Here is a 26,212-nt window from a genome sequence, read left to right as displayed (position 1 = left end):
TCATTTGACGATCAAAACAAATTAAAAAGCTATAAAGATAAACGAGGCGAATGAAAAAAAAAAAACAAAATTACTGCTTTGTTATTTGCACATTACTTTTGTCTTTAATAAAGTTCTTTTTGATAAAAAATATTTATATTTACACACATTTTAAAATACTATAAATTATAAATGTACCTTGCAGGATCGGTTGGAACATGGAACCCACGTACAAATGCACAAATGCTTCTTAGGAGGTAAGTATCGGGTCGTACAACAATAATGAAAACGTTAAATATCGAGAAATTAAAAAAAATTACAAATTATATTACGATGAGGATCTCTTGTGTTTGTTTTTTTTGTGTTTTTTATGGTCTGATTTATGTTTTCTGTGGGGTGATTTTGAATGTTTGCTCTTTTTGGTTTTATGATGTCTAGAACGACCGTTTGAACCGTTTTCCGAGCGGTCATTAATTTTGTCTCGACTTTGCGGAATCGATTCGATTTTATTTTTTCTCTCGACGTATCTGTGTAAAACGTCATCCATTTTGTCCTTTTTGGCATGATAATCTTTGTACTCTTTAATGTTGAGGACTTTACTGTTTTTGTCGTAATCGCTCTTAGTGACTAAAGAAAATGTATTTTCACCGACCTTTTCCATTTGACCGGTGCGAGCCATTTTTACCATAACCCTCGCTGCTCCCTCGTCGAATCCCATTACCTGACCATACTGTCCGTCGAGTCGTCCGCAATCAAACTGTACGTACGATCCGTTTGCCAGTTTCAACTCTTCGTTAGTGTCTTTTGTCTTCTGTGCAGATTTTACTACTTTGTCGGCTCCAAGGCCCATACCTTTAGGCCTTAGTTCCGGCATACTGGCGGCAATCAATTGTGCATTTTTACCTATACCTTTGTCGGCCTTCCAGCCCATACCTCTGAGCATGGCTAATCCGAAATCCTGAATAGGTACATTCGAATAGTCTTCAGCTGTAGACTCTTCTTTACCGTCGGGAGGATTGACTATCATCGGTACTTCCATGACTTTGACTTCCACTTGATCGTCGTTTTCCTTCTTGCCCGACAACAGTTCACGCACGGCCATTTCTTCCAACGTCAACGATCCATTTTGACGCAGTTCACTCGCCGAGCCGTTTTCTTTGGACGGCACCCGCTTGGTCGGTAGACTCCGCTTGGCAGACGGCTGCATAGGTATGACCAGCGGTTCATTATTGTCTTCAGTGATACCGATTACTTTTATTGAGTTTTTTTCAACGCATTCGATAAACTGTACAGCTTTTTCTGGCGCAGGTTTGATTACATTGGGTATCACTTTGGGTTTGGCTGTGACCTTACTGAACGAGAACGATATCTTTTTCCCATCTTCTACCATTTTAAATCTGACGTAGAACAAAATGTATTTAATGGAAAAAAAATTTAATTTAAGTACGCTAATAATAATAATTGTTAATAGTCAACAATATTGAATATTATACATTCGATTTTTTATCAGACTGTTTACAAAACTCTACTCATCAAGTGATATCATATAACCTTATCTCTTATCAGTTATCAGAACGGTCATCTACCACAGTAACCGTGGTTATGGTTTCTAAAATGAATGTGGCGATTTTTAAATTATGCAAACGAAAAAAATATATAAAATACAATATATCTCTTTTGCACAAACTACAAATTTTAAACGCAGTGTTAATTACCAAGTGTAGGCAATAATATTGCAATACAATTGCGCTATTTGTTAGACTGGTTTTACAAGTTACAACATGTTTGTAATTATTTAATCACACTATTGGATGTGTGACCCAATCATCACTCTTTTTACCAATTTTTGATCCACAATAAAGTACAATAATTACAAAGTAATTATTACTTTATGTATGTAATTCACATAGGTTTCTTCGCTCTATAAACATAAGTAGTTTTACTTAACAAAAATTGATACCATTATAATTATATAATTAACATGATGACAAAAGACATACTTCCCACTTTGATCCTACATTTCTGAAGACTGATTTCAAACTCAATCTCAGCCAAGTTTAATAACATTGTAATTGATTAATATAAACATGTAAAACTATAGTTTTGTCATTTTTTTTTTTTTTAATTGTTTAATATTGCGAGTAAAATAGTATGGTATACCATAATGATTGGAGACCCAAAACGGAATAAACAATTATCAGCAAATAAAAGAATTTATACTACATATATTTCTTTAAAAAAAAAAAAAAATACATGATAATATCTTAAAATTATTGTTCTGGACATGTTATGTTTTCGCATCTATCACATATACATTATTCAAACAGTTAATATATATTTTTAAAAAAAAAGTAATAATTAAAGAAAAATAAATTCTTAAAATAATATTACTACTTCACCATAATTTTTTTTTTTTTTTACCTCGTCATTAAATCTGAATTCTCGTTTTAATTTGTTTGACAACTGCGTAGTTTTCGGTAATAACTTATGAAAGAGATTTTGCACAAACGTTAATATCCTGCCTTCCAGTATAATTTTATGACGGTATACAAATTTACATTTTGATTTGATTTTTTTTTTTTATTAAGTTTTGTTACAAAAATATATATTATCACAAATCAACCAACAACTAGTCTCCAAAATAGAATAATGAGAAATACTATTATTAAACTATAAAATATATAGAATTTATGTCCCCAAGTCTTACGAGTATTTCAAACAAATTTACCAACCTTGTACTTATACGTTTCCTTTGCATAATATATTTTACTAAATATCTTCATGAACACTACTGAACACTTTTTAATATCTTTATACACTTTATTGGTTTTTTTTTTTAATTTTAATAATATTTTAAAAATATATGCTGAAAAATGTACAGAATTTAATGAAAAATAATTAATTTACGGCTATTAAATATATATTTTGTTGGCATTAACTTGTAATAAAAATAAAAAAATAAAAAAACGAAAAACAAATAGTTTGTAAATACAATTTTCACTAAATTTTAAATTATTGATTGATCTGCGAGTTGAAACCACGATAAATTTATTATTGCTTTAAGATCATTATTATTATATAAATAAATAAATGCACGGCCAAAAGATAAACGGAGGTATATCTGTTGTGAATTTAATTACGATGGAAACATTTATAAAAGCAATTACTCAAAATTGGAATGTTGCAAAAGGAATAAAATTTGAAAATAAATAAATGTATAAAAGCAAAATTAGAAGAAGAAAAACAAAAAAAAGAACAACTCAAATGTTTGTAAATAAGTATTTTTAAGCATTCGGCCATGTAAATATTTGTGTTTCTATCAGGTAATCAATTAAACTCTGAAATTATAAATTTAAGTACGTGGACTAAGCGTTCATTTATTCGTAATTTAGCCTCAATCAGAGACTAAAATAAGAATGTTATTCAGCCTTTATGTTATCTTCGGATGCAGCTACCGAAGCGATCTCGCAAAACGACTGTTCTAAACACTGTTTCAACTCTTGGTAGCTAACAACCAAAATAGTCTTTTCGTCGCGAGAATACAAACAAATCTGCAAAGTCAATAATTAAGTGTGAAACATTGGACGAGAGATAGAGAGTGTGAGAGATTCCAACAAGACGGAACCGCTGAATATTACGTACAGTGTCCGTCGATCCAGCGTCAAGTTTATTGAGGGTCTGTACGATATGAGCCATATCCAACCACGGACGACCGTCTTCTGTCACTTGATGGAACAAGTAATCTCGGAATAACTTCAGCATGTAGCGATCGCCGGTTTCTGACCAAGACGGGTCTAGGTTAAATCTAAATTAAAAAAAACAAAAACCCATTACAATAAGGCGCAGCTACGTATAATAATTATTCAAGTCGCAATTACTCTGGCCGCTCATTTATCGATCCAAGTTTCACCAACAACCGGAAAAGACGTCCGTTTTCCATTTCTTTGGACAATTCGTTTTCTAACGTGTCCGAGTGATTTTGCACAGCGTCTAGTTGCGTGTAAAATCGCGCACCAATCATCGGCATTAATTCTGTAATGTGTCTTCTTTGACTGCTCAGTAAATACCTGACGAAATACATTTAAGATGACATACACTACGAGAAACCCAAACAAATAATATTCTTATGCAACACACACGAACCTTATCAAATTACGAATATCACTACTATAAGTACGAGCCATTAGTTCAATGGAAGTAGCTAAATTATCAGGATGAACGGCTATTAGCGATCGGCAAGCCAACGCTAATAGTAATTTGCCAAAGTCTGTTAAATCTTCTTGCTGGAAAAAAAATGTTTTGAATAATTTTTGAATCGTAACTTTAGACACCGAAACCACCAACTTGAAAATGGCTTATTATATTCGAAGTGGCCATGTCGTTCATTAAAACGTCCATTATGGCAACACAATTGATTCTCAGCCTTGCCCTGGAGTTGACGGTGCCGGTCACCAGGACTCTGTTCATTTCGAGGCCTCGTAACGCTAAACCAGATCCATGAATTACTCTTAGTGCGCCACTCAACTGTATAGCGTAATTCCACAATGTACTTTCCGACAACAGTCCATTACTGTGAAAATATAAATGATAATAAATTATGATGATACAATAATTGATTGCAAATCATAAAAATTCATAAAAGAATAAATTCATTTTTAATTGTTATAAAACTATATTGACAATTGTAAAAATAAATTATTGTTTTGGTATTTCAATAGAAAATTTTTTTACAAATATATATTTTTACTTAATAAAGAGAGATTAATCCTCCCTTAATTTTCATTTACTCCAGAATTTACTTTATTCTATAAATATCATTATATAATATAACGTGTTAAACATTTTAGAAATTTCCATTTAAATTTTTTGTGTGAACATAATTCTATTTGACTTAGGCATTGGTTTAAAAAAATATACAATTTTTAGGTCGTTACCTATGCTGATGGCGTAAAATTGCGTTTTTCGTATGACTGTATGGCCTCGGTGCATTCGGATCCGAACTAAACGGATCGTTGTACCCATTCATTGTCTCGTGAGTGTTAAAGTGTCTGATTTGCAACGTATCGGAATCCGCATGATAATTATAGGCGAATATTAATGCTAAAATTGACAATATCAAATAAATAAAAAAAACCAAATTTTATCGTATTTTGCTACCTACAGCTATCGTTGAAAGCTTTCGTCGTAAACACGTCCTTTAATTGAACTATATTAGCGTGGCTGATTTTCTTCCAAGCTTCCACCAGCGGACTGAGCTTTGTAATTGGTTGCCGAAAACCTGAAAATACGCGAGTTCATATTATATTTATATGAGCAAATTATTTCGTCGAATAAACTTACCGTGTATACGCTTCAAGCAACATTTGTCGCCGGTTTTAGAATTTGTCGCTCGATACGTGGAAGTATTGAATGTCGTTATTTTTGACGAGTGGCCGTAGTTATCCAAAGGATACACTTCATGATAGTCTTCGATACTTTCTGGTAAATCTGAAAAATAACACGTTTTTATCAATGCGGTCTAACGAAACAATGAAAATGTTTTCTAAAAGACCTGGCCATTGATTAGAATCGGGGGATGCTATCGACAGCGAGTTTCTATGCAATAAATCTCTTCTGAGGTCGTCCTGTGCGTACAGTCCAGCAGTCGGCGATTCCACAGACGGTGGCATCGATAAGTAGCCAGAAGTATCGTCATAAATGGTATTGTTAACTGAATTTGTACCGTTCGTGTCCGGAGGATAAAAATACGTGGTGCCGTTGACGTTTTTCTGTTAACGATTAAAATAAAACAAATAAATAAGTCGGTAAAGCCAAAATCAAATTTACACAATCTACCTGGTATGCTTGTATTGCCTGAGATTTTTCTTTAGCATACAACGAGGAACCGTCAGGAATATTTAACGAACTAACTAGATTTCTAGGTACGAAATCAACCGTCGATATGGACGCCTGTAATTGTCAATTGCCTATCGCTATATTATGTGCACATAAATGACTAAACAAATTGTTAACAACCAAAGTGCCGAAAAAATTCACTAAAATTTTAAATGTCAAATAACATACAATTAAGTATAAATAACATGTAAACAACAATTTGAACACACGGCTATTGTGGACTAACAAAGATTTACAAACAAACTTACGTTGTGTAACAATATAAATATATTTTTAATTCATTTGCCAACTCACCTTTTTCATTGATTGGTTTACTTCTAAATTTGAGAGGTTTTTTGATAAAGATTGGAATAAGGCCGATTGAGGAGATCCATTATTTTGACGTTTCTAAACACGAGAAAATCACATTGAGTCAAACATGATATATATTCAAATGTTTGTAATTTTTTGACGGATATAGAAAACTTTTGATTTTCAAAAATGTTCTTTTGGTATGCTTAATACAGGAGAGCAACAATTTTTTTTAGACAACGCTACACGCTACTTCTTAAAGTATTTAGTACAAGCAATTTTTGGCAAAAAGTTCATTTAAAGTTAAATTATTTCGCATATTAATAATAATATTTATAATATTTTAGGACTACTTTAATAATGATTTTCTAAATTAATAACCTGTCCCTAATTATAAGTACATTTAAATTCAAGTCGTTATTTGAGTTACAAAATAAATGTGATATTAAAAGACTTTTTTGAAAAAATGCCAATATCATAGTATACGATAAATATGATTTGAAATGTCAACATTTAGCAAAAAAAAACTTTTTTGTATACATTGCCTACAATTTTTTTTTTAATTGCCTATATTTTGCCCCTTAATGTGGTTCACATACAAGCATGGACCACCTGTAAAACCTTTATGATAATATATTATACTAATTTTCTTATTTTTTACACCTAAATAAATATGTGGCTTAGAACATGAGTTAAATTATGTAAATAAAGACATCAGTTATCAAAGCAAACATCTTTTTTTTCTAAATAAAATAATAACATTGCATGGGATTATTTTAGTATGTCTCTCCTTGACCTTAATAAAAATGAGGTTAACCATATTATATTTTCTCGAATAGGATTTATAAAAAAAATGAACATGTTTTGACTTATTTTTACAAGTCAAATAAATCAATATTATCGAGTAAATATTTTTTTATTGATTTTCTATGTAACATTAATCATAGAAGGTTCCAACTTGAATAAATAAATAAAATAAAAGTGAAATTAAGTAAGACAAAAATTATACTAATAGGCGATCCATTCTGCATTGAAGTAGATCAATTCATAACTTCTAATAGATAATTGCAAAAGTCGTTTTGTAAGCTAAGCTAATAACTAAGCCAACCCCATCAAATTCTCAATACAATAACACAAATTACTAGGTTAGACTTACCATGTAAGTAGCGAGTTTTGATTCTTCTGGAGGACCATTCTGCATTAAATTATTGTACTGCGGTCCGATCATAGCCATTGGATCCATCCCGTATTATTTGGCCTCCTTACTTTAAAAAATAAAACATTAACACTTAACGCATGACACGATTTCGGCCAAACAAAAAAACGTTATGGATTTTCCTTAATTTTTTCCCGCCAACTAGATTTACACATAATTGAAAAACGATTTGCTTGCATATTTAATACATATTAATATTTTTGCAAATTTTTAACGGTTAAAAAATTTTAGAAGAAAAAAAACGTATCGATTAGACACGACGAACAAAATAAAAAAGCCTCGAATGGAATTCGAGTAGGTGTAAACGGATATAAAAAGCGTTACCGATGTTATTGTTTAAACGGTAAATCCGAGTAGTCTACAACAATATACCTACCTACTTGTTAATTACAAGGCAAGTAGGATATCACACCAGTGAATGCATACATCAAGGCTATGATGCAACAATGTGTTGGGCGCGATTGCCAAAATACTGTAATATAAACAATAGTTAACCGTCATTATTGTTTACCTTTTTATTGTATTCGAAGTCCAAATAACTAAGGCGGCGGTCGTTGCTTGTGGTTTACCGCTTCATTATTATTACTTTTTTTTTTTTCCTATTGCGATGTTGATATAATACAATATATTATTGTTGGCCCGATGATTGATATTATTATTTTATCCGGTGCCGCAACATTTTCGGTGTGTTGCTTTGTTGTTTTTCGGCCAATTTAATTAAATTCGGACAACGCCGGTTTTGTAGCACGATCTGAAAATCGGATATATTCTAATAATATTGTAAACAAAGATTGGCGACTTTTTCCGTTCTACGGTATTGTACGTTTTTATCCACCGCCAAAATAATATTATCGCAGCCCGCTTCGCTTTTACCGACCAGTAATTATTATAATAATAATAATAATTTGACAACAACAACGGCTACAGCTGGACACAGATTTTCACTTCAGCAATAGGTTTTCTAACACAATAATATTTTTCGTGCACACCAGAATTAAGTACTTTGTTATTGTTGTTTTTTTTCTTTTGAAAATATACATATTATTAAAATTGCGTTCATGGAAGATAAAACGCTGATAACAAAACAATAACAAACAACAGCTGCGGCTAGAGGAGAAAACAGTTGGTTTTTTTTTATTTTCATTTTTTGTTCCACAGGTTCAACTAAGCGACAGCGTAGCTATGAGCCCGCTGATATTTTAAAATTATTGCCATTTTTAGTTTCCGTGTGCTAAGTTGAAGAGGTATTGTAATTAATACAATGATGTGTTTTTAACATTTTTTGTTTTAAGGTCTGAAAATTAGACCGAAAGTAGGTCTAGAATGGAACAGTTATTGTTGCTACGTGTCAGCACATCAACAGTCAACAGGTAATGAAAATATTTTCATTATATTGTTATTAACGTTGTATGGGTAACTATGACAATATTTGTATAGACAGTCGATCAACCCAAATCGTGTACACCCTGATACTACTGAATTCATTTTTAAACACATCAGTGTCATTAGGTACAATGCTTTTATCGATATTAGTATTTTTTTTTCACACTTGACCTCCTTTACTACTTCCTCACTTACTTCTACTACTACTAGTCACTTACATATTATAATACTTTCTTACTCCGCTTTCTAACCACAGATTCGCATCGAAGCGTTTATTGATTTTATCCCTTTTGAGTTGTAATAATTCCTTTAGACCCGTGAGCTCTCAGCTCCCTAAGTAAACTAGTGAGATAACACAGACATTTTCTGGGTTCTAGTGTTTGACCACTATTATAGTATTGCAATTTGAAGATTTTTTTGTGGGACAAAGTTATTGATACGATTCTGAAGACATTTTGTTGTAGGTACCTACAAAAAATGTTTATTATACATCTTAACAACTATTCATAATACAAATGTACCCGTTCAATAGGGCATGTGCAATGAATGACATGTAGTAGAATATTAATATTTTGTTTATAAACTATAAAAACAAAGTCAGTACTGTGATTGGGGTTGTCTAACAAAAAAAAACACAAAATAATATTAAAATCAAACTGGTTGATTGAAATAAAGTAGTTTGTTCTCCACTCTTTACCTCGACCAAATCATTTTTTTTAAGAACTATCGTTCTTTAATTCTATTGCAAATTAGTAGGTATAAACGTCTTGAAAAAGTCCTGCGGAATGTGCATAATTTGAGACTCTTGGCGTATAGAGGCGTATCAAATAAATTTATCTTATAGATTTCACTTAGATACAACCCTTTTTCTCGAAATTTTACCTAGTGAAATTTGAAACTTTAAAACTCTTATGGTTTTGTTTTTCCAAATTGTAAGGGCGAAGGAGTCAATTCCAGTCCCTTCTTAAGGTACTAACAAGATAAAATTTGTGATTTATAGAGTGGCCACTCGAAGGAATTTGTCCAGTATTGAAAAAGTTACAGTGTTCACGGTCACAAAAAAACCCCACATCATTGTAAAATCAATAGCTAAAATTACCTATTATTATTATTTGTTTTTTTTAAATTGATTTATAGCTTTGAAATCATTTTTTTTTTAATAAATAGAATTTAGAAAACATAATTAACATAATATGTCATATTATTACATAAAAGGTATTCATTACACGATGATGTGTTTTTTAATTTTTTGTTTAACAGTGTCAATGCCAAATAATCAAGGTGTATCATTTTTTTTTTTTTGGGGGGTATACAAATCTTCTACAATCTATAACGTTATAAAATGTAACAAATTGATGTAAAAACTAGTAAAAAAACTGCCGTTCTTACAAAAAATAAATGAACACCTATGTTCTATGTGTAAGTATTGAGAATAATTGCTAGATACTCATAAACGGCGTATTTTATTAGTAATATATCGAGAGGTAATAATTCCGTACAAATTTGGAACCGATTCGACTATTTTTAAAAATCTATAAATGTAAATCATTTAAAATTTGAAATCTTTCGTATAAATTTAAACGGTTAATTAAAGATTTTCTATCTTTAGACATTTCAAATTCTGTTTAAGCTTCGATGCATTTTATATTATGTATTTTACATATGTATATAAAAATGTACAATATATAAGTATTATACATGTTGGTGTATTCAATTTCTATACATAAAATTTGTCCAACTCCGGGTTTTAAGTCTGGAAATTAGACCGATGATAGATCTAGAGAGGGACTATAAAATATTATACAATTTTCTCAATTATCTGTTGTTAACCTAATTTTTTTTTATTAAGGAAAAAAAATGAAAACCCACATTTTGACTCTAGGTTGCTGTGTGACACGTGTGAGTGAATCAACAGTCAACAGGTAACCGAAAACGTTTTCATTAAATTGTGAAATCTATGTCACCTGAAATTTCCATTGACAGCTACCGTTATTATCAAGTTCAGCGAACAAAACAAAAATCGTCTCGAGCCCATATTTATTGTCATTAGGTACGATTTGTTTTGTCGATAATGGTATTCTCACAACGAACTAAGATTGCTTCTTTTTAACTACAGCTTAGCTTGTTTTTTTAGTAAATACTGAAAAGCTATACCTACTTGATTATTATGTTTAACTAAGTATTATATTGTTCGTAATGTCGTTGGCCGTCAGGCAATCATATTTGCCAAGTTTTTGTTATAACAAACATAACCAATAGCGTATTTTTCTCCTTTAAAAGCTGTTAATTTTTTTTTCAATTTGTCGCAGACCACAGAAATTGCGTTTTAAAATTGGAAAAACTATTCCTGTTAATTCTTAACAATTTTTTTTATATTCTGCAATGTTTCTGCATAGGTAATAAATCACAAGAAAAAGAGAAATTTTTAGTACCATGAAATCGGACTTGCTCACTTTGCTAATCTTATTCAATCCTGAAGATTCCATAAGCGAACATACGATCGTAGAGTACCAAAATTGAAACCAATAAAGTAATATTGGGATATTGTAAACATTATTTTCTTATGATGGAGTAAACTAAATCGCAATTTATAGACACTAGTCTAGCACAAAATAGAAATACGGTTTTGACTTTTCTCAAAACAAAACCAATTTATTGATTTATTTAAATGTAATATGAATATTATTACAGAATTATGATTGATTATAATTTATAATGAGATTAAAGTGTAACAATATGTAATTGAACACTTAAGTGGCTTATACATTACAAAATTGGTTTTATTATCCAGAAACTTATCGGATCATAAACTTCGGTGCTACTAAAAATAATGAAAGTAGTTTTTCTGAAAATCAATAAAACAACGTTAACATTATTATTTTTTTTTTCTTCTTATAACTGTATGTGTAATATACTATTCTGTAGTCTCTAGTCCATTGTCTTCCGTGGAACCGTACACGAAACCCAATTTTTCAAAGTAATTGCAAATGACGTTTTTTTTAAGCCGTGCAATTTGGACCTCCAATTGTTCTACGACTAGAAATTTGTGTGTAACCGTATTCTGCTTGCCTTTTTGAAAAAAAGTCGTGTATACATCATCGTCTTTAACGATCTGTGGTTTATCGCTCGCCGGTATAACGCAATGGCCGTATAAAAAACTATCTATCTTTTGCGTGGCTTTGACAAATTTGCTAAATTTTCTGATTATTTTAATATCGTAGCAATTGCCGTCTTCTCCGTTAAAAGAAGGAAAAACTGTTTTTATGTTTGCGATATCATTTTTTCTCGATGACACGGTATCGATAAAATTTATCAATTCGGGCGAATACTTATGAAAATATTCTTGTGGAACCAGTTGTTTTAAAAAACTAAACGCTTTAAACATGTGGTCGAACATCAACCTACTATTCTCGACTTGTTTTATCGCAGAAGTAATAATCGACGACGACAGCGGGTTATCAGGGGAATTTAAAGGATCGTTTTCGCAAAGATGGTCGTGTTCATTAGCTTGTTTACTTTTTTCATCTGCGCCTGAAAGCGTTTTGTTTCCTGAATCCAGTGTTTTCCTTTTGCGTGCAATTTTGCTGTCTTTTGTCTTCAACCGGCGTTTTTCCATTTTGCCAATATGCAAAATAATTTGTGTCATATTAAAAAATTGGACCAGTGCATTTGCATACACACACGATAACGAATAAACAATCATGTCATATTTTTGTGCGCAGTTGTCGTTGTTTACGATTTGATTATCGAATTGCGCGCTTTTGTCTAATAATTCATCACTTACCGAGAGAGGGTTAGCTGTTGTATCCGAGAATCTAACTCTCAAGTCGCCAATTTTACTCCATCCTGAAGATTTTAAAAGTGTATTTAATGTGTATTTAATTGATTGGTTTCCGTCGGTACAAAAAACATAATATGTTCGATCGTCGAATGCCAAAGTTGAAACCAGTAAAGTAATTAAGATGTTGAAAAACATTTTCTTATGATGAAGTGACCTAAATCACGATTTTTTTTTAAATTTTAGCGGCACCAATATAACCGATAAATGCAAGAGTGAAACTAAAATGTTTTTTTTATGTTTTCGACTTGGGTATAAATTTTACTTTTTGATTGATTTTAAAAAGCAAAAAAAAAACACATCTTGTGTATCTTTGTACTGATAGCTTTTTAGACACGCAGAGTACACACAAGTCATAATGTACACTACCTCGATCAAACACAAATTTTCAATAACATATTTTTTTGGGTCACAAAAAAACTGCCAACATTGTTCGCTCAAAAACGCAAAAAAAAAAATACATTATTTGACATATTAGACACACTAGGGTTTGTCGTCAAATATAAATAGGTATCATTTGAGGAACAAAGGGATAAGAGCGTGCCATAAGTGTTAGTTTATTCAAATTAGTTTCTTATTGTTATTAATCAGTATTCGATACGTTCAATGCGAACACTAAAAAATATGTTTTCAATATTTAACTTAAACTTACCGTGTAACTTGGCTTAATACGGTCGGATATTGTCAAAATTTGTATAAGACAGTGATGCCTTTATCTAAACATGCTCCCAAATCCAAATTTCAAAAAAAAAAATTTATTTTTGGCGCAATTTTATGACTTAAGAGCTAAAAATTACACTACGACAAGTCTATTGTATATCCAAAACATAGTTTATATTATAGGTGCTATCGTGGGTACAAACACAAAATTAAACACTCATCATTGTAAAAACACTAACCTTCTCAGCTCCACGTCGAAGCTAAAATGAGGCTAATATAAATTCAATATTCATCATAAAATAATTGGCATTTTTTTAAATTAAACCATCGGCTAGGAAGTTAAAACGAAACTAATCGATCGTTTCAAAAGGCATAACTTAATTTTTTAAATGTTTTTGAATAGACTTTTGTTTGCAAGTTCAAATTGTAAAACTTTATCTATTAGAAATCCATACTATACACAATTTTTAATTATCGTTATTATTATACAGTTTTTAATATTTAATTATCGTTATTAGTTTGTAATTAGTGTTATCAAATAATTTAAGTTTAGCCTTGGTAACGTTTTTAATTACTGCCCATTGAATATATTATGCTAATATATTACATAAATAAATAAAACGCATTTTTTCCTATTGAAAAATGGTATATTAACTTACAATTCTTTAACAATTTTATTAAAGCCAAATTCCCTTTTTCTTCCTCTCTCTCTCTCTACAAACACCTGCCACTTCTACTGCGATCCAACTACACCTATGAAATCTAAATATATCTCTACACAAATCTCACGTTAAATTTGAATTCCTTATACATTGACGTTTAAGACTTGACAAAAATGATTTTTTTTAGTATACAAGTATATATTATAAGATCATTTTTTAATTTAATGTAACTGTAAGTTAACTATTGTTATTATTATTATTTTTATCTTAATTAACGGAAAAACTCGATTTACAAAACAATATATTGTATATAAAATTGTGTAGTGATACAGATGCAATAAAATTTGGTACGAATAATATAAAATTCACATTCAATTAATATAACAAGAATGTGGTATGCAATATACAGTCATAATTAATTATTAACTAAAATTAATATCCATAGTGTTTCCTATAGTCATCAGTATATTCGTAGGTGATGATTTTGAGTATGCTTTAGAAACATTATTGGTTAAAGAACTATCTCGATTTCTGGTAGATTTGGTATTAATTCGAAAATTTAATCGTTCCAGTAAATAAGGGCAATCTATAGAGTTATTTAATAGTTTTAATCAAAATGAATAATGAAGGTTACTTCTTATTGTATTTAACGATTTTATATTGAAATAGTACAATAATCCATTATAATCTGAATGTCGTGGTCTTCGACTTTAAAATTAAAAGCTAAAAAACGAAAAAAACGATTCTGAACAGCTTCGAGATTATGATTTACCACTATGTTTTTTCGATCTAATAACAGCCGAGTAGCTCGTAAACTTCCACCGAAAGCAAGCATTCACCTAACACACTTACTTAACGCAACTCTAAGACGCTCATACTTTCCAATCTCATGGAAGTTCTCAATAATAATTATTTTTCCAAAGCCCAACAAGCCAACAAATCAAGCATCATCTTACAGACCCATCAGTCTCCTACCTTTTTTTCTCCAAGCTATGCGAAAAACTAATTTTGAAACGAATATATCCAATTATTAAAGATAAATCAATTATTCCCGATACCTTAACTTACAATTCTTTAACAATTTTATTAAAGTCAAATTCCCATTGTCTTACTCTCTCCCTCTCTCTGCAAACACCTGCTACTTCTACTGCGATCCAAGTATACCTATAAAATCTAATTATATCTCTACACCAATCTCACGTTAAATTTGAATTCCTTATACATTGACGTTTAAGACTTGACAAAAATGATATTTTTTTAGTATACAAATATATATTATAAGATCATTTTTCAATTTAATGTAAGTTGTAACTGTAATTTAAGTGTTTAACGAAAAACAATTTTTAACTACCAGATGTGTTTATTTTTCGGTTGACGTCAATGTGGCTCTATTTATGCAACTAAAAACACACAACAAAACCAAATATTGTTCCCAAAAACCGTACAATTCGTTAACTTAAAAAAGATACAACATTCTGAAGTTTTATCCATGTTGTTATGGACGTTTCAAAAATAAAAATTTTCGCCCTAAGGATTTATTCTAAGTGATTATATTACACCGGTCAATATCGAATTTTGCAGAAATCACATAATAAAATAGTATAACTATCGTACTTCTTTATAGAATTAAAACGAATAAAACTTTACATTTTTGGTGATTATAAAGGTAAATTATAAAATAAAAAAGTATTATAAAAATTGCCATAGCATATATATAGTATTAATTGGAATATATTCATTGTCACAGGGTCTGATACAATGTCAAAGTACTTGTGTTTAGTTTCTTTGTTGTTGGCAGTAGCCATGGTCAATTCAAAATTCGAGCAACTTAGCTCGAAAACCCGATACAAGGATGTTTTCACGAAAAATATTGTACTACCACCTGGTGAGTATTACAAAACTAAGGGTAATGCTGACGGGCAGACTTGTTATCAAATAATAAATGTAATAAGTAAATGAAAGTATTAAATTTCACTAAAAACGAATTTAACGTAAAAAGACAACAAAAATAGTAAAGAAAACCCTTCTTTTAATCATTAGGAACAGGTACTCATAATGAGTTATGAAAAAAAAAAGTTTATAATAGTTACAACATATAAAAGTTTACAACATAAACAAACGTTTATTCAAGAAAAACTATCAAATTACAATTTTGTTTTTTAAATCTAGTGTTAAATGGATATTGCGATTTTGGCTCTTGTTTCAAGGTCATATTGTGACAAACTTAGAATAGGTGTATAAGACAATAAGTATTTTTTATTCCCTAATTACCAATCTCATATTTTGTAGTACAAAATTCCTGCTAGATTATAGTTGTACATCTATGTAAAATTAAGCATAACTACATGACAATTTATTTTTACTGTCTAATTGTATAGGCTATAAACCGTCTAAGGCTCTTTTGCTAATCCGACATGCGACATGCACACCAGACGAAAGTGTCTATAATAATATGATGGTGTTACTACGGGAATTGCAAGAAAAAATTAGAACAACCGGAAAGAAACCGGTTGGAAAAGACGTTCAAATCTTTCTGGATTGGACTGCGACGCCTTATCAGTTTGTTGAAGGAGCTTATTTGCTTCCTGAAGGCATAATGGAAATTACACAATTCGCAACTAGGTTGAAGGACACGCTTCCAAAATTTTTTGACGGCTTATATGATGCTGCAAAGTACCCGGTAAAATTATCTGTAACAAAATAAAAAGTACTATAAACCTGGTTGCTAATAGTATTTAATTTTATACACCATAGATAAAAGCAATTCCGAGTGGGCGTGCCATAGAAACTTCTCGAGTATTTTTGAAAACCCTGTTTAACGAAAGTAGTCTTCCTGAGGAAATTCCGACATGCTCAGAAACAGACCTTCTTTTAGTGGTACGTTGAATAGGGTCGTATAAAATATTATCAACGAAGTATAAAAAATAATTAATGTATGCGCTAGTTTGAATACGGTAGAGGAACAGTAGATCCAGGAAGGAAACAATATAGAAAACATGTAGAAAGACAAAGAAAGGATTTTATAAAAAGTAGAGCATTCACTAATGTGAGACAAAAATTTGCAAACAAATTTGGCCTTCATGTGGAAGAGGTGGATTACGGTAAGAAGTTATGAAATCTATACATATTTATTATACAGCCAGTAACCTCAGATTTATTGATAAATAAATAGGTAATAAAAAAAGGAGTAAGCCTATTTAATGTTTAAATTTTTTGTTAGGATATATAAAATCCTTGTGGGATATTTGCCGTTGGAATAGACTTATATATAGTGAAGATCAATGCCCTTGCCACTTTTTTGAAGAAGAAGATATCGGTGTAAGCATTCTTGTACCATATTATTTTAAGCAAGTACAACTGAACTGCAATTGATTCTGTCGGAATTTTCGCAGGTAATGTTAAAACTGGATGAAGATCGTTGGTGGTCGTTTTCTTCTACCAGTGTAAGTTTGTTCAACGGAAAACTTAGTTGCGGTATATTCGACCATCTCCTGAGATTTTTGAAAAGGTAGATATACTGAAGTTGTATTGATAAAACAAGATATTATTATGTTACACACAAACATTAAAACAAAGTCCACATTTACATGTATTTACATTATAAATAGCAACATAGAATAGTTTTCTTATACAGTTTAGGATTTCTTCGGCATATCTTTGCAAAAGATCTTTTTCCACTACGAGGCGAATTAATACTTATAGATCAACCATGAGTCCAAATAGGTTTTCCTCACTTGCCATTCTCAACACACAAAGGAATGTATCTAATAATGTAAATCCAAATTATACTCTTGTTATATTATACTCCAGAGAGAAAACAGGCGTTTACAGTTGTCGTTTTTTTATACCTTTTAGCTTATAGGGGGCCCTGCTATAGATGGAAACGGATTACTTTTAATATTTGAATTTGTATTTTCAGCAAAAAAAAAAGACCATTATTTCCAATGTACTTTGGACATCGGACAAATGTTTTACTTGCGCACGCGGCCTTAGGTTTAGACCCAGTTAAGGAAAATTTCTCAACCTCGCACATCATACCCTTCATGGCAAACTTAATGGTAATCGTATTCCAAAAAAAAGGCACCGAGTCGTTGGTTGGCTTTTATTTCAACGAAACCTTGACGGCCATCCCGTTGGTAGACAACAGTACATATTGTGATTATTGTCGGTTGTCCGATGTAATTATAAAGCTGGACGCTTATCTTGTACTTAACGAATGCGAAAAATTCTTCTCCGGAGCCGAAGACAAATCCGTTGGCGTCCCTTACGACTACTCCAGACCGAATTATTAAAATTAAAATTATGTAGCTTTAGCTTTTTGGTATTTCTGGTGGTCTAAAATGTTGTAAACTTTAGACTGATGAAACCCGTCAAGGCATAATATTTTTGTTTATCGACTTAATGTATTTGACTTGTAAGCCAACAATATTTGTTTTTATTATTGCGCAATTCGATTTGTTTATGTATTAAAATATTTCAAATTTCAATAAATATATTATATCCGTTTGTTTCAGACATCTAACAACACGTGTAAGTATATTGTATTGTTAGCAGTAGATTAACTAATGAATCGAATGGGTTTTTTTTGTTCAATTAGAAAATATCAACGTTTATTATTGTTTTGTTACTATTATGTACTTATTTATATTTTATCTTTTTTCTTGTCTTTAAAAATTATGTCATTCGATTGATGTTAGTATGCTGACTGCTGTGTTGTATATTGGTAACCCGAATTAATGGACAGTTCGCTTTATATATATACCTACACTAACTCAGGTACACGTGATTATACAAATATGTATTTTGCTTTGTATTCGGAGTACTTACTGGAACTTTGGAGAACACCTGGTTGGATGTACTCAAGTGAAATTTAATAGGGCAGGTATTGCATATGAAAAGTATCTAACAAAGACTGAAAGTTAAATAAGTCGTTCCCCCTTCTAATTGGGCGCCAACCATTTAACTCTGATTAAAAGAAAAAAATGTAAATCTTAAAGAAACAAAACTTTTTCTAAAAAAAAATTAAAAAGCATTGCAACAACCCCAACAAAATATAGTCGACAGTAAGAGAAATAACGACGCAAATACAGTCGCGACAAATAAGTTATAACTAAATATTTTTCCTAAAATGTTTGAAAGAGCCATTAAAACTAGACTTATATCTTATTTAGAAGAGAATGCAATTCTTCCAAAATCTGAATTTGCATTTAGGGAAAGGCTTGAAACTGGAGATACAGTACTTGAATCGAATCATACATAAAGAAATCGGTTCTGGTGTTTAGGTAATATCGTGGGTACAAACACAAAAATTAAAAACAGAAAAATAAACACTCATCATTGTAAAAACAATACCTTCTCAGCTCCACATTGAAACTAAAATGACGCTAATTTAAGTACAATATTTATCATAAAAAAATTGGAATTTTTTTTTTAAATAAAACCATCCGCTTGAAGTTAAAACGAAACTAATAGATCGTTTCAAAAGGTATAACTTAATTTTAAAATGTTTTTTAATAGACTTTTATTTACAAGTTCTAATTGTAACACTTTATCTATTAGAAATCCATAAGTAAGGGCAATCTATAGAGTTATTTAATAGTTTTAATCAAAATGAATAATGAAGGTTACTTCTTATTGTATTTAACGATTTTATATTGAAATAGTACAATAATCCATTATAATCTGAATGTCGTGGTCTTCGACTTTAAAATTAAAAGCTAAAAAACGAAAAAAACGATTCTGAACAGCTTCGAGATTATGATTTACCACTATGTTTTTTCGATCTAATAACAGCCGAGTAGCTCGTAAACTTCCACCGAAAGCAAGCATTCACCTAACACACTTACTTAACGCAACTCTAAGACTCTCATACTTTCCAATCTCATGGAAGTTCTCAATAATAATTATTTTTCCAAAGCCCAACAAGCCAACAAATCAAGCATCATCTTACAGACCCATCAGTCTCCTACCTTTTTTTCTCCAAGCTATGCGAAAAACTAATTTTGAAACGAATATATCCAATTATTAAAGATAAATCAATTATTCCCGATACCCAATTTGGATTCCGAGTATCACACTCAACAATACATCAAATTCATAGAATTGCAGATGCAATTTCCAGCTCGCTAGAAAAGAAGCTTTATACATCTGCAGTATTCCTAGATGTCTCGCAAGCGTTCGATAAGGTATGGCACCCAGGGCTCTTATATAAATTAAAAACCTTCTTACCGCAACCATATTACTTATTTTTCAAATCTTATCTCAGCGAAAGACACTTCGCTGTCAGATCTGGAGCAGTGCTTTCCAATATTTCGCCAATATTAGCTGCCGTCCCCCAAGGTTCAGTCGCGTCTCCTACGCTATATAATATTTACACCTCTGATCAACCAACTCAATCAAACACTAACGTTGCAGAATATGTGGATGACAAAGTCATTTTCACAACTCATAATGATCCAACGATAGTCTCAACATCAATACAAAACCACTTAGACTCTCTCACACCTTGGTATTCAAAGTGGCATGTTAAAATGAATGAATCTAAATCCAATTATACAACCTTTGCCCTGCGTAGCGGTATACCTCCATTTGTCTTCTTAAACAACAACGTAATACCAGTCGCTGATCATGTGAAGTACCTAGGACTTTTCTTTGACAAGCGGCTGACCTGGGCAAAACTAAACAACCGCCTAAACCTCCTGAAATATATTCTCGGAAAAACCTCCAAAATTAATCTAAAGTCCAAAATTCTATTATACAATACACTCCTGAAACCAATCTGGACATACGGAATCCAACTTTGGGGATCTGCCAAAAAAAACAAATATTTAAAAAATACAAATTTTCCAATCAAAAGCCCTGAGGCTCATCATCAACGCCCCTCCATATATATCCAACGATTCACTACATAAAGATTTACATGTGCCCCTGGTGAATGAAGTGGCAAAGCAACACTATAGAAGATTCAACAGAAGCCTCCTCAATCATACCAACCCACTAATTTCCAATCTATCCTCTCCCAATCTCCCTGGCAATCCTGCAAGACATTTTTCTTTAATGATACATTTTAATTCATGACTAAACCATGTAGGAAAATTAGAATTATTAGATACTGAAATAGTTGGAACAAAATAATTTATAATTGAAAAAATGTCAGAGTAAAATACATTTATATTGTAAATATCTACATCATGAAACTGAAAAATAATTTGCCAATTCATTGCGCTTAACTTGAGAATGATTTCCCTGTAATTAGCTTTATTCCAATTATATAATATTTCATGATGTACACGATTATTTATATGATGGTAGGGGAATGAATAGTTAATAATAAGAGGGGGGTGATGTAAATCGACATTAACAATAGGTAAAGTTTTTAAGGAAACATGCCAGGTATCTGTCATGAGTTGGTTATGACATAGGTAATCGAGTAAATTATTATTTGTATTTAAGACATTATTAATTTGTTTAAAATTTAGAAAGGATAAATTGTTAAAGGAAAGAGATTTTGCGTTAGGAAAAGCTGCCGAAGGTAAATTAAAATCACCAAATAATAAAAATTCAGCATTCGGGTAATTGTTTAACATGTTTCCCATGATATCATAATAAGAAGTGTACAAATCTACTGATAAACTGATAGGAAAATACACGGAACTAACAATAAATACTCTATATCTAATTTTATTAAAACAATTACAATTTCTAATGAACAAGAAGATGTATTTAACAACTCTGAATTTAATTTATTATCGACGGCAATAAGAACACCACCTCCTCTAGAGAGGCTACTAGTATTTATATTACGGTCGCATCTATTCATCATAATTGTTAAACCCCAATTCAAAGGAGCTAATATTTTTAGAAAGTTTCAGTAAAAGCGAATAAATTTAAACGAAAATGAAATTTTTCAACTTCCAGATGTGTTTATTTTTCGGTTGACGTCAATGTGGCTCTATTTATGCAACTAAAAACACACAACAAAACCAAATATTGTTCCCAAAAACCGTACAATTCGTTAACTTAAAAAAGATACAACATTCTGAAGTTTTATCCATGTTGTTATGGACGTTTCAAAAATAAAAATTTTCGCCCTAAGGATTTATTCTAAGTGATTATATTACACCGGTCAATATCGAATTTTGCAGAAATCACATAATAAAATAGTATAACTATCGTACTTCTTTATAGAATTAAAACGAATAAAACTTTACATTTTTGGTGATTATAAAGGTAAATTATAAAATAAAAAAGTATTATAAAAATTGCCATAGCATATATATAGTATTAATTGGAATATATTCATTGTCACAGGGTCTGATACAATGTCAAAGTACTTGTGTTTAGTTTCTTTGTTGTTGGCAGTAGCCATGGTCAATTCAAAATTCGAGCAACTTAGCTCGAAAACCCGATACAAGGATGTTTTCACGAAAAATATTGTACTACCACCTGGTGAGTATTACAAAACTAAGGGTAATGCTGACGGGCAGACTTGTTATCAAATAATAAATGTAATAAGTAAATGAAAGTATTAAATTTCACTAAAAACGAATTTAACGTAAAAAGACAACAAAAATAGTAAAGAAAACCCTTCTTTTAATCATTAGGAACAGGTACTCATAATGAGTTATGAAAAAAAAAAGTTTATAATAGTTACAACATATAAAAGTTTACAACATAAACAAACGTTTATTCAAGAAAAACTATCAAATTACAATTTTGTTTTTTAAATCTAGTGTTAAATGGATATTGCGATTTTGGCTCTTGTTTCAAGGTCATATTGTGACAAACTTAGAATAGATGTATAAGACAATAAGTATTTTTTATTCCCTAATTACCAATCTCATATTTTGTAGTACAAAATTCCTGCTAGATTATAGTTGTACATCTATGTAAAATTAAGCATAACTACATGACAATTTATTTTTACTGTCTAATTGTATAGGCTATAAACCGTCTAAGGCTCTTTTGCTAATCCGACATGCGACATGCACACCAGACGAAAGTGTCTATAATAATATGATGGTGTTACTACGGGAATTGCAAGAAAAAATTAGAACAACCGGAAAGAAACCGGTTGGAAAAGACGTTCAAATCTTTCTGGATTGGACTGCGACGCCTTATCAGTTTGTTGAAGGAGCTTATTTGCTTCCTGAAGGCATAATGGAAATTACACAATTCGCAACTAGGTTGAAGGACACGCTTCCAAAATTTTTTGACGGCTTATATGATGCTGCAAAGTACCCGGTAAAATTATCTGTAACAAAATAAAAAGTACTATAAACCTGGTTGCTAATAGTATTTAATTTTATACACCATAGATAAAAGCAATTCCGAGTGGGCGTGCCATAGAAACTTCTCGAGTATTTTTGAAAACCCTGTTTAACGAAAGTAGTCTTCCTGAGGAAATTCCGACATGCTCGGAAACAGATCTTCTTTTAATGGTACGTTAAACAAGTTTTATACACGTATAGCATATTATCAACAAAGTATAAAATATAATAAATGTATGCGCTAGTTTGAATACGGTAGAACAGTAGATCCAGGAAGGAAACAATATAGAAAACATGTAAAAAGACAAAGAAAGGATTTTATAAAAAGTAGAGCATTCACTAATGTGAGACAAAAATTTGCAAACAAATTTGGCCTTCATGTGGAAGAGGTGGATTACGGTAAGAAGTTATGAAATCTATACCATATATATTAATAACCTCAGATTTATTGATAAGTAAATAGGTAATAAAAAAGGAGTAAGCCTATTTAATGTTTAAATTTTTTGTTAGGATATATAAAATCCTTGTGGGATATTTGCCGTTGGAATAGACTTATATATAGTGAAGATCAATGCCCTTGCCACTTTTTTGAAGAAGAAGATATCGGTGTAAGCATTCTTGTACCATATTATTTTAAGCAAGTACAACTGAACTGCAATTAATTCTGTCGAAATTTTCGCAGGTAATGTTAAAACTGGATGAAGATTGTTGGTGGTCGTTTTCTTCTACCAGTGTAAGTTTGTTCAACGCAAAACTCAGTTGCGGTATATTCGACCATCTCCTGAGATTTTTGAAAAGGTAGATATACTGAAGTTGTATTGTTAAAACAAGATATGTTTTACTCAAACATAAAAACAAACTACCTTTACATGTATTTACATTGTAAATAGCAACATAGAATAGTTTTCTTACACAGTTTAGGATTTCTTCGGCATACCCTTGCGAATTAATACTTATAGATCAACTATGAGTTAAAATAGGTTTTCCTCACTTGCCATTCTCAACACACAAAGGAATGTATCTAATAATGTAAATCCAAATTATACTCTTGTTATATTATACTCCAGAGAGAAAACAGGCGTTTACAGTTGTCGTTTTTTTATACCTTTTAGCTTATAGGGGGCCCTGCTATAGATGGAAACGGATTACTTTTAATATTTGAATTTGTATTTTCAGCAAAAAAAAAAGACCATTATTTCCAATGTACTTTGGACATCGGACAAATGTTTTACTTGCGCACACGGCCTTAGGTTTAGACCCAGTTAAGGAAAATTTCTCAACCTCGCACGTCATACCCTTCATGGCAAACTTAATGGTAATTGTATTCCAAAAGAAGGGCACCGAGTCGTTGGTTGGCTTTTATTTCAACGAAACCTTGACGGCCATCCCGTTGGTAGACAACAGTACATATTGTGATTATTGTCGGTTGTCCGATGTAATTATAAAGCTGGACGCTTATCTTGTACTTAACGAATGCGAAAAATTCTTCTCCGAAGCCGAAGACAAATCCGTTGGCGTCCCTTACGACTTCTCCAGACCGAGTTATTAAAATTAAAAATTTAATTAATTTGCTTTTTTTTTTTTACTATATTGTTGGCGTACAAGTTTTTCGTTAGTTGTTAAATCTATATATTTTACACATAATGTGCAAGACATTTTTTTATAACGTCATTGTAGTGCAAACATATGTATTGTTTTTATTTCGTTAAAATAAAAAGACCCTTCTAAACAAATGTGATTTATAAATCGTACGATTCGATTAGTTAAAATAAAAAACATTATTTTAATTTTGGTGAAATATTTTCAAAATGGTGAGTTTTATTATTTACTTAAAATACTACGCTGCAAGAAAAATGATTTTCCCTTTAAGAGTATAATCTACATTATTCATATCACTAAAGAAATGAAATAATCTACCCATTTTTATTGCATCTATGGTTTGTGCATGGCGTACAAGTAAATAAGTATCCACCGATAACCAATACAAATATTATACTTATATTAAATATAATAATTAATAAACCAAATGTACTATTATTACACAACATAAAAGATATTAACACAGTATTGACGCAACACAGTTACAGTTATAGTTAGACCACCCCTCTGCTCGATATTCAATAAATAACAATAACAAATCTTTTAAAGCTATATCAATTTTAATGAGTCTAAAAAGGCAATAGCCAAAACTGATTGGGACGAAACAAAAACAATTAAGCTAGCAGAAGATAAATTAACGTTGCTTACAATAATTATACAAAACCTCCTAAATAAATATACACACAAAATATGCAGACAAAATATGATTAACAAAGTGAATGGTTCACACCCGGTGTTAATTATCGGCTCATTAAAAAAAAAAAGCGATAAACTCTACATACGCTAATTAGGCGCCAACCATTAAACTCTCTCTTAATAAAAAATAATATAAATCTTACAGAAACAAATTATCAGACATAGCAAAACAAAAACAAAACTTATCTAAAAATAATATTTTTCCTAAAATGTTTGAATGAGCCATTAAAACTAGACTATTAAGAATTATCTTATTTAGAATGCAATTCTTCCAAAATCTCAGGGCAAGGCTTGGAACTGAAGATGCCCTCGCACAACTATTTATAAATATTATTATATTTATAAAAACCAAAAAACGCTAGGAATATTGACTGCATGTCTCACAAAATACTAATAAACACTTAAAAATATATCGGTATAGTTAATAAACCACTCTGCCTTCTAAGATTATATTTAATTAACAGGAAACGACTAATTAAGTAATCGACGAAACTATAATTTTACCTCAGGGGATAGTATGTTTATCACCTATTTTATAATAATTATATATCATGTAACCCCATTAGGCAATTTAAACCTGTTTGGACTATCTGAAACTTGCTGGGAAGAAGTTTTTTGTAAAGCTGAAACGGATACATATTTATTTGATGAATACTTGGTTTTTAAAACATAATTTAAGAATAAATTATACTAAATCAAACTTCACATAACCTTTACCCAAGAT

The 26,212-nt window shown here is 30.9% G+C and overlaps 3 protein-coding genes across 5 annotated transcripts; 1 reads left to right on the top strand and 2 right to left on the bottom strand.

The window, feature by feature from the left end:
- Nucleotides 1-56: 56 nt before the first annotated feature.
- Nucleotides 57-1,497, bottom strand: LOC126834201 (G-patch domain and KOW motifs-containing protein). Its single transcript, XM_050565960.1, has one exon. It carries the CDS (start codon nt 1,367-1,369, stop codon nt 308-310), a length of 1,062 nt encoding a protein of 353 aa, XP_050421917.1. The 5' UTR covers nt 1,370-1,497; the 3' UTR covers nt 57-307.
- Nucleotides 92-24,742, top strand: LOC126834931 (multiple inositol polyphosphate phosphatase 1-like). Its single transcript, XM_050567161.1, has 9 exons — nt 92-236; nt 8,674-8,751; nt 15,672-15,809; nt 16,303-16,604; nt 16,679-16,801; nt 16,869-17,025; nt 17,145-17,242; nt 17,317-17,432; nt 24,370-24,742. The coding sequence occupies exons 1-9, from the start codon at nt 215-217 to the stop codon at nt 24,740-24,742; spliced, it is 1,407 nt and encodes a 468-aa protein (XP_050423118.1). The 5' UTR covers nt 92-214.
- LOC126834200 (PAN2-PAN3 deadenylation complex subunit PAN3) lies at nt 2,799-8,397 on the bottom strand. 3 transcript variants are annotated; one of them, XM_050565957.1, is made up of 14 exons: nt 8,205-8,397; nt 7,893-8,132; nt 7,322-7,430; nt 6,169-6,261; nt 5,815-5,928; nt 5,531-5,747; nt 5,320-5,466; nt 5,141-5,257; nt 4,914-5,079; nt 4,324-4,549; nt 4,123-4,262; nt 3,858-4,046; nt 3,622-3,784; nt 2,799-3,530 (listed from the first exon to the last, which is right to left on the bottom strand). In XM_050565957.1, the coding sequence occupies exons 3-14, from the start codon at nt 7,406-7,408 to the stop codon at nt 3,399-3,401; spliced, it is 1,791 nt and encodes a 596-aa protein (XP_050421914.1). In that variant the 5' UTR covers nt 7,409-7,430; nt 7,893-8,132; nt 8,205-8,397; the 3' UTR covers nt 2,799-3,398. The 3 variants fall into 3 exon arrangements, with proteins under 3 accessions (XP_050421914.1, XP_050421916.1, XP_050421915.1); XM_050565959.1 differs by having other exon boundaries at nt 7,322-7,426; XM_050565958.1 differs by having other exon boundaries at nt 7,893-8,397.
- Nucleotides 24,743-26,212: the final 1,470 nt, after the last annotated feature.

Source organism: Adelges cooleyi, unplaced genomic scaffold, assembly GCF_023614345.1.
Source record: "Adelges cooleyi isolate 19-005CV unplaced genomic scaffold, UGA_ACOO_1.1 ACOO_flye_CR_arks_rails_tigmint_CR_PRNA_21, whole genome shotgun sequence".
Lineage (NCBI taxonomy): Eukaryota > Metazoa > Arthropoda > Insecta > Hemiptera > Adelgidae > Adelges > Adelges cooleyi.
This window is presented reverse-complemented; position numbering and strand designations above follow the sequence as displayed.

Coding starts and splice junctions, on each gene's coding strand:
- LOC126834931 (XM_050567161.1), top strand. CDS start 215: ATGCACAAATGCTTCTTAGGAG. Junction 8,752..15,671: donor AGCACATCAACAGTCAACAG/GTAATGAAAATA, acceptor TCATTGTCACAG/GGTCTGATACAATGTCAAAG. Junction 16,802..16,868: donor AAACAGACCTTCTTTTAGTG/GTACGTTGAATA, acceptor TGTATGCGCTAG/TTTGAATACGGTAGAGGAAC.
- LOC126834201 (XM_050565960.1), bottom strand. CDS start 1,369: ATGGTAGAAGATGGGAAAAAGATATCGTTCTCGTTCAGTAAGGTCACA.
- LOC126834200 (XM_050565958.1), bottom strand. CDS start 7,408: ATGGATCCAATGGCTATGATCGGACCGCAGTACAATAATTTAATGCAG. Junction 5,929..6,168: donor TAAACCAATCAATGAAAAAG/GTGAGTTGGCAA, acceptor TGACAATTACAG/GCGTCCATATCGACGGTTGA. Junction 5,748..5,814: donor AGGCAATACAAGCATACCAG/GTAGATTGTGTA, acceptor AATCGTTAACAG/AAAAACGTCAACGGCACCAC.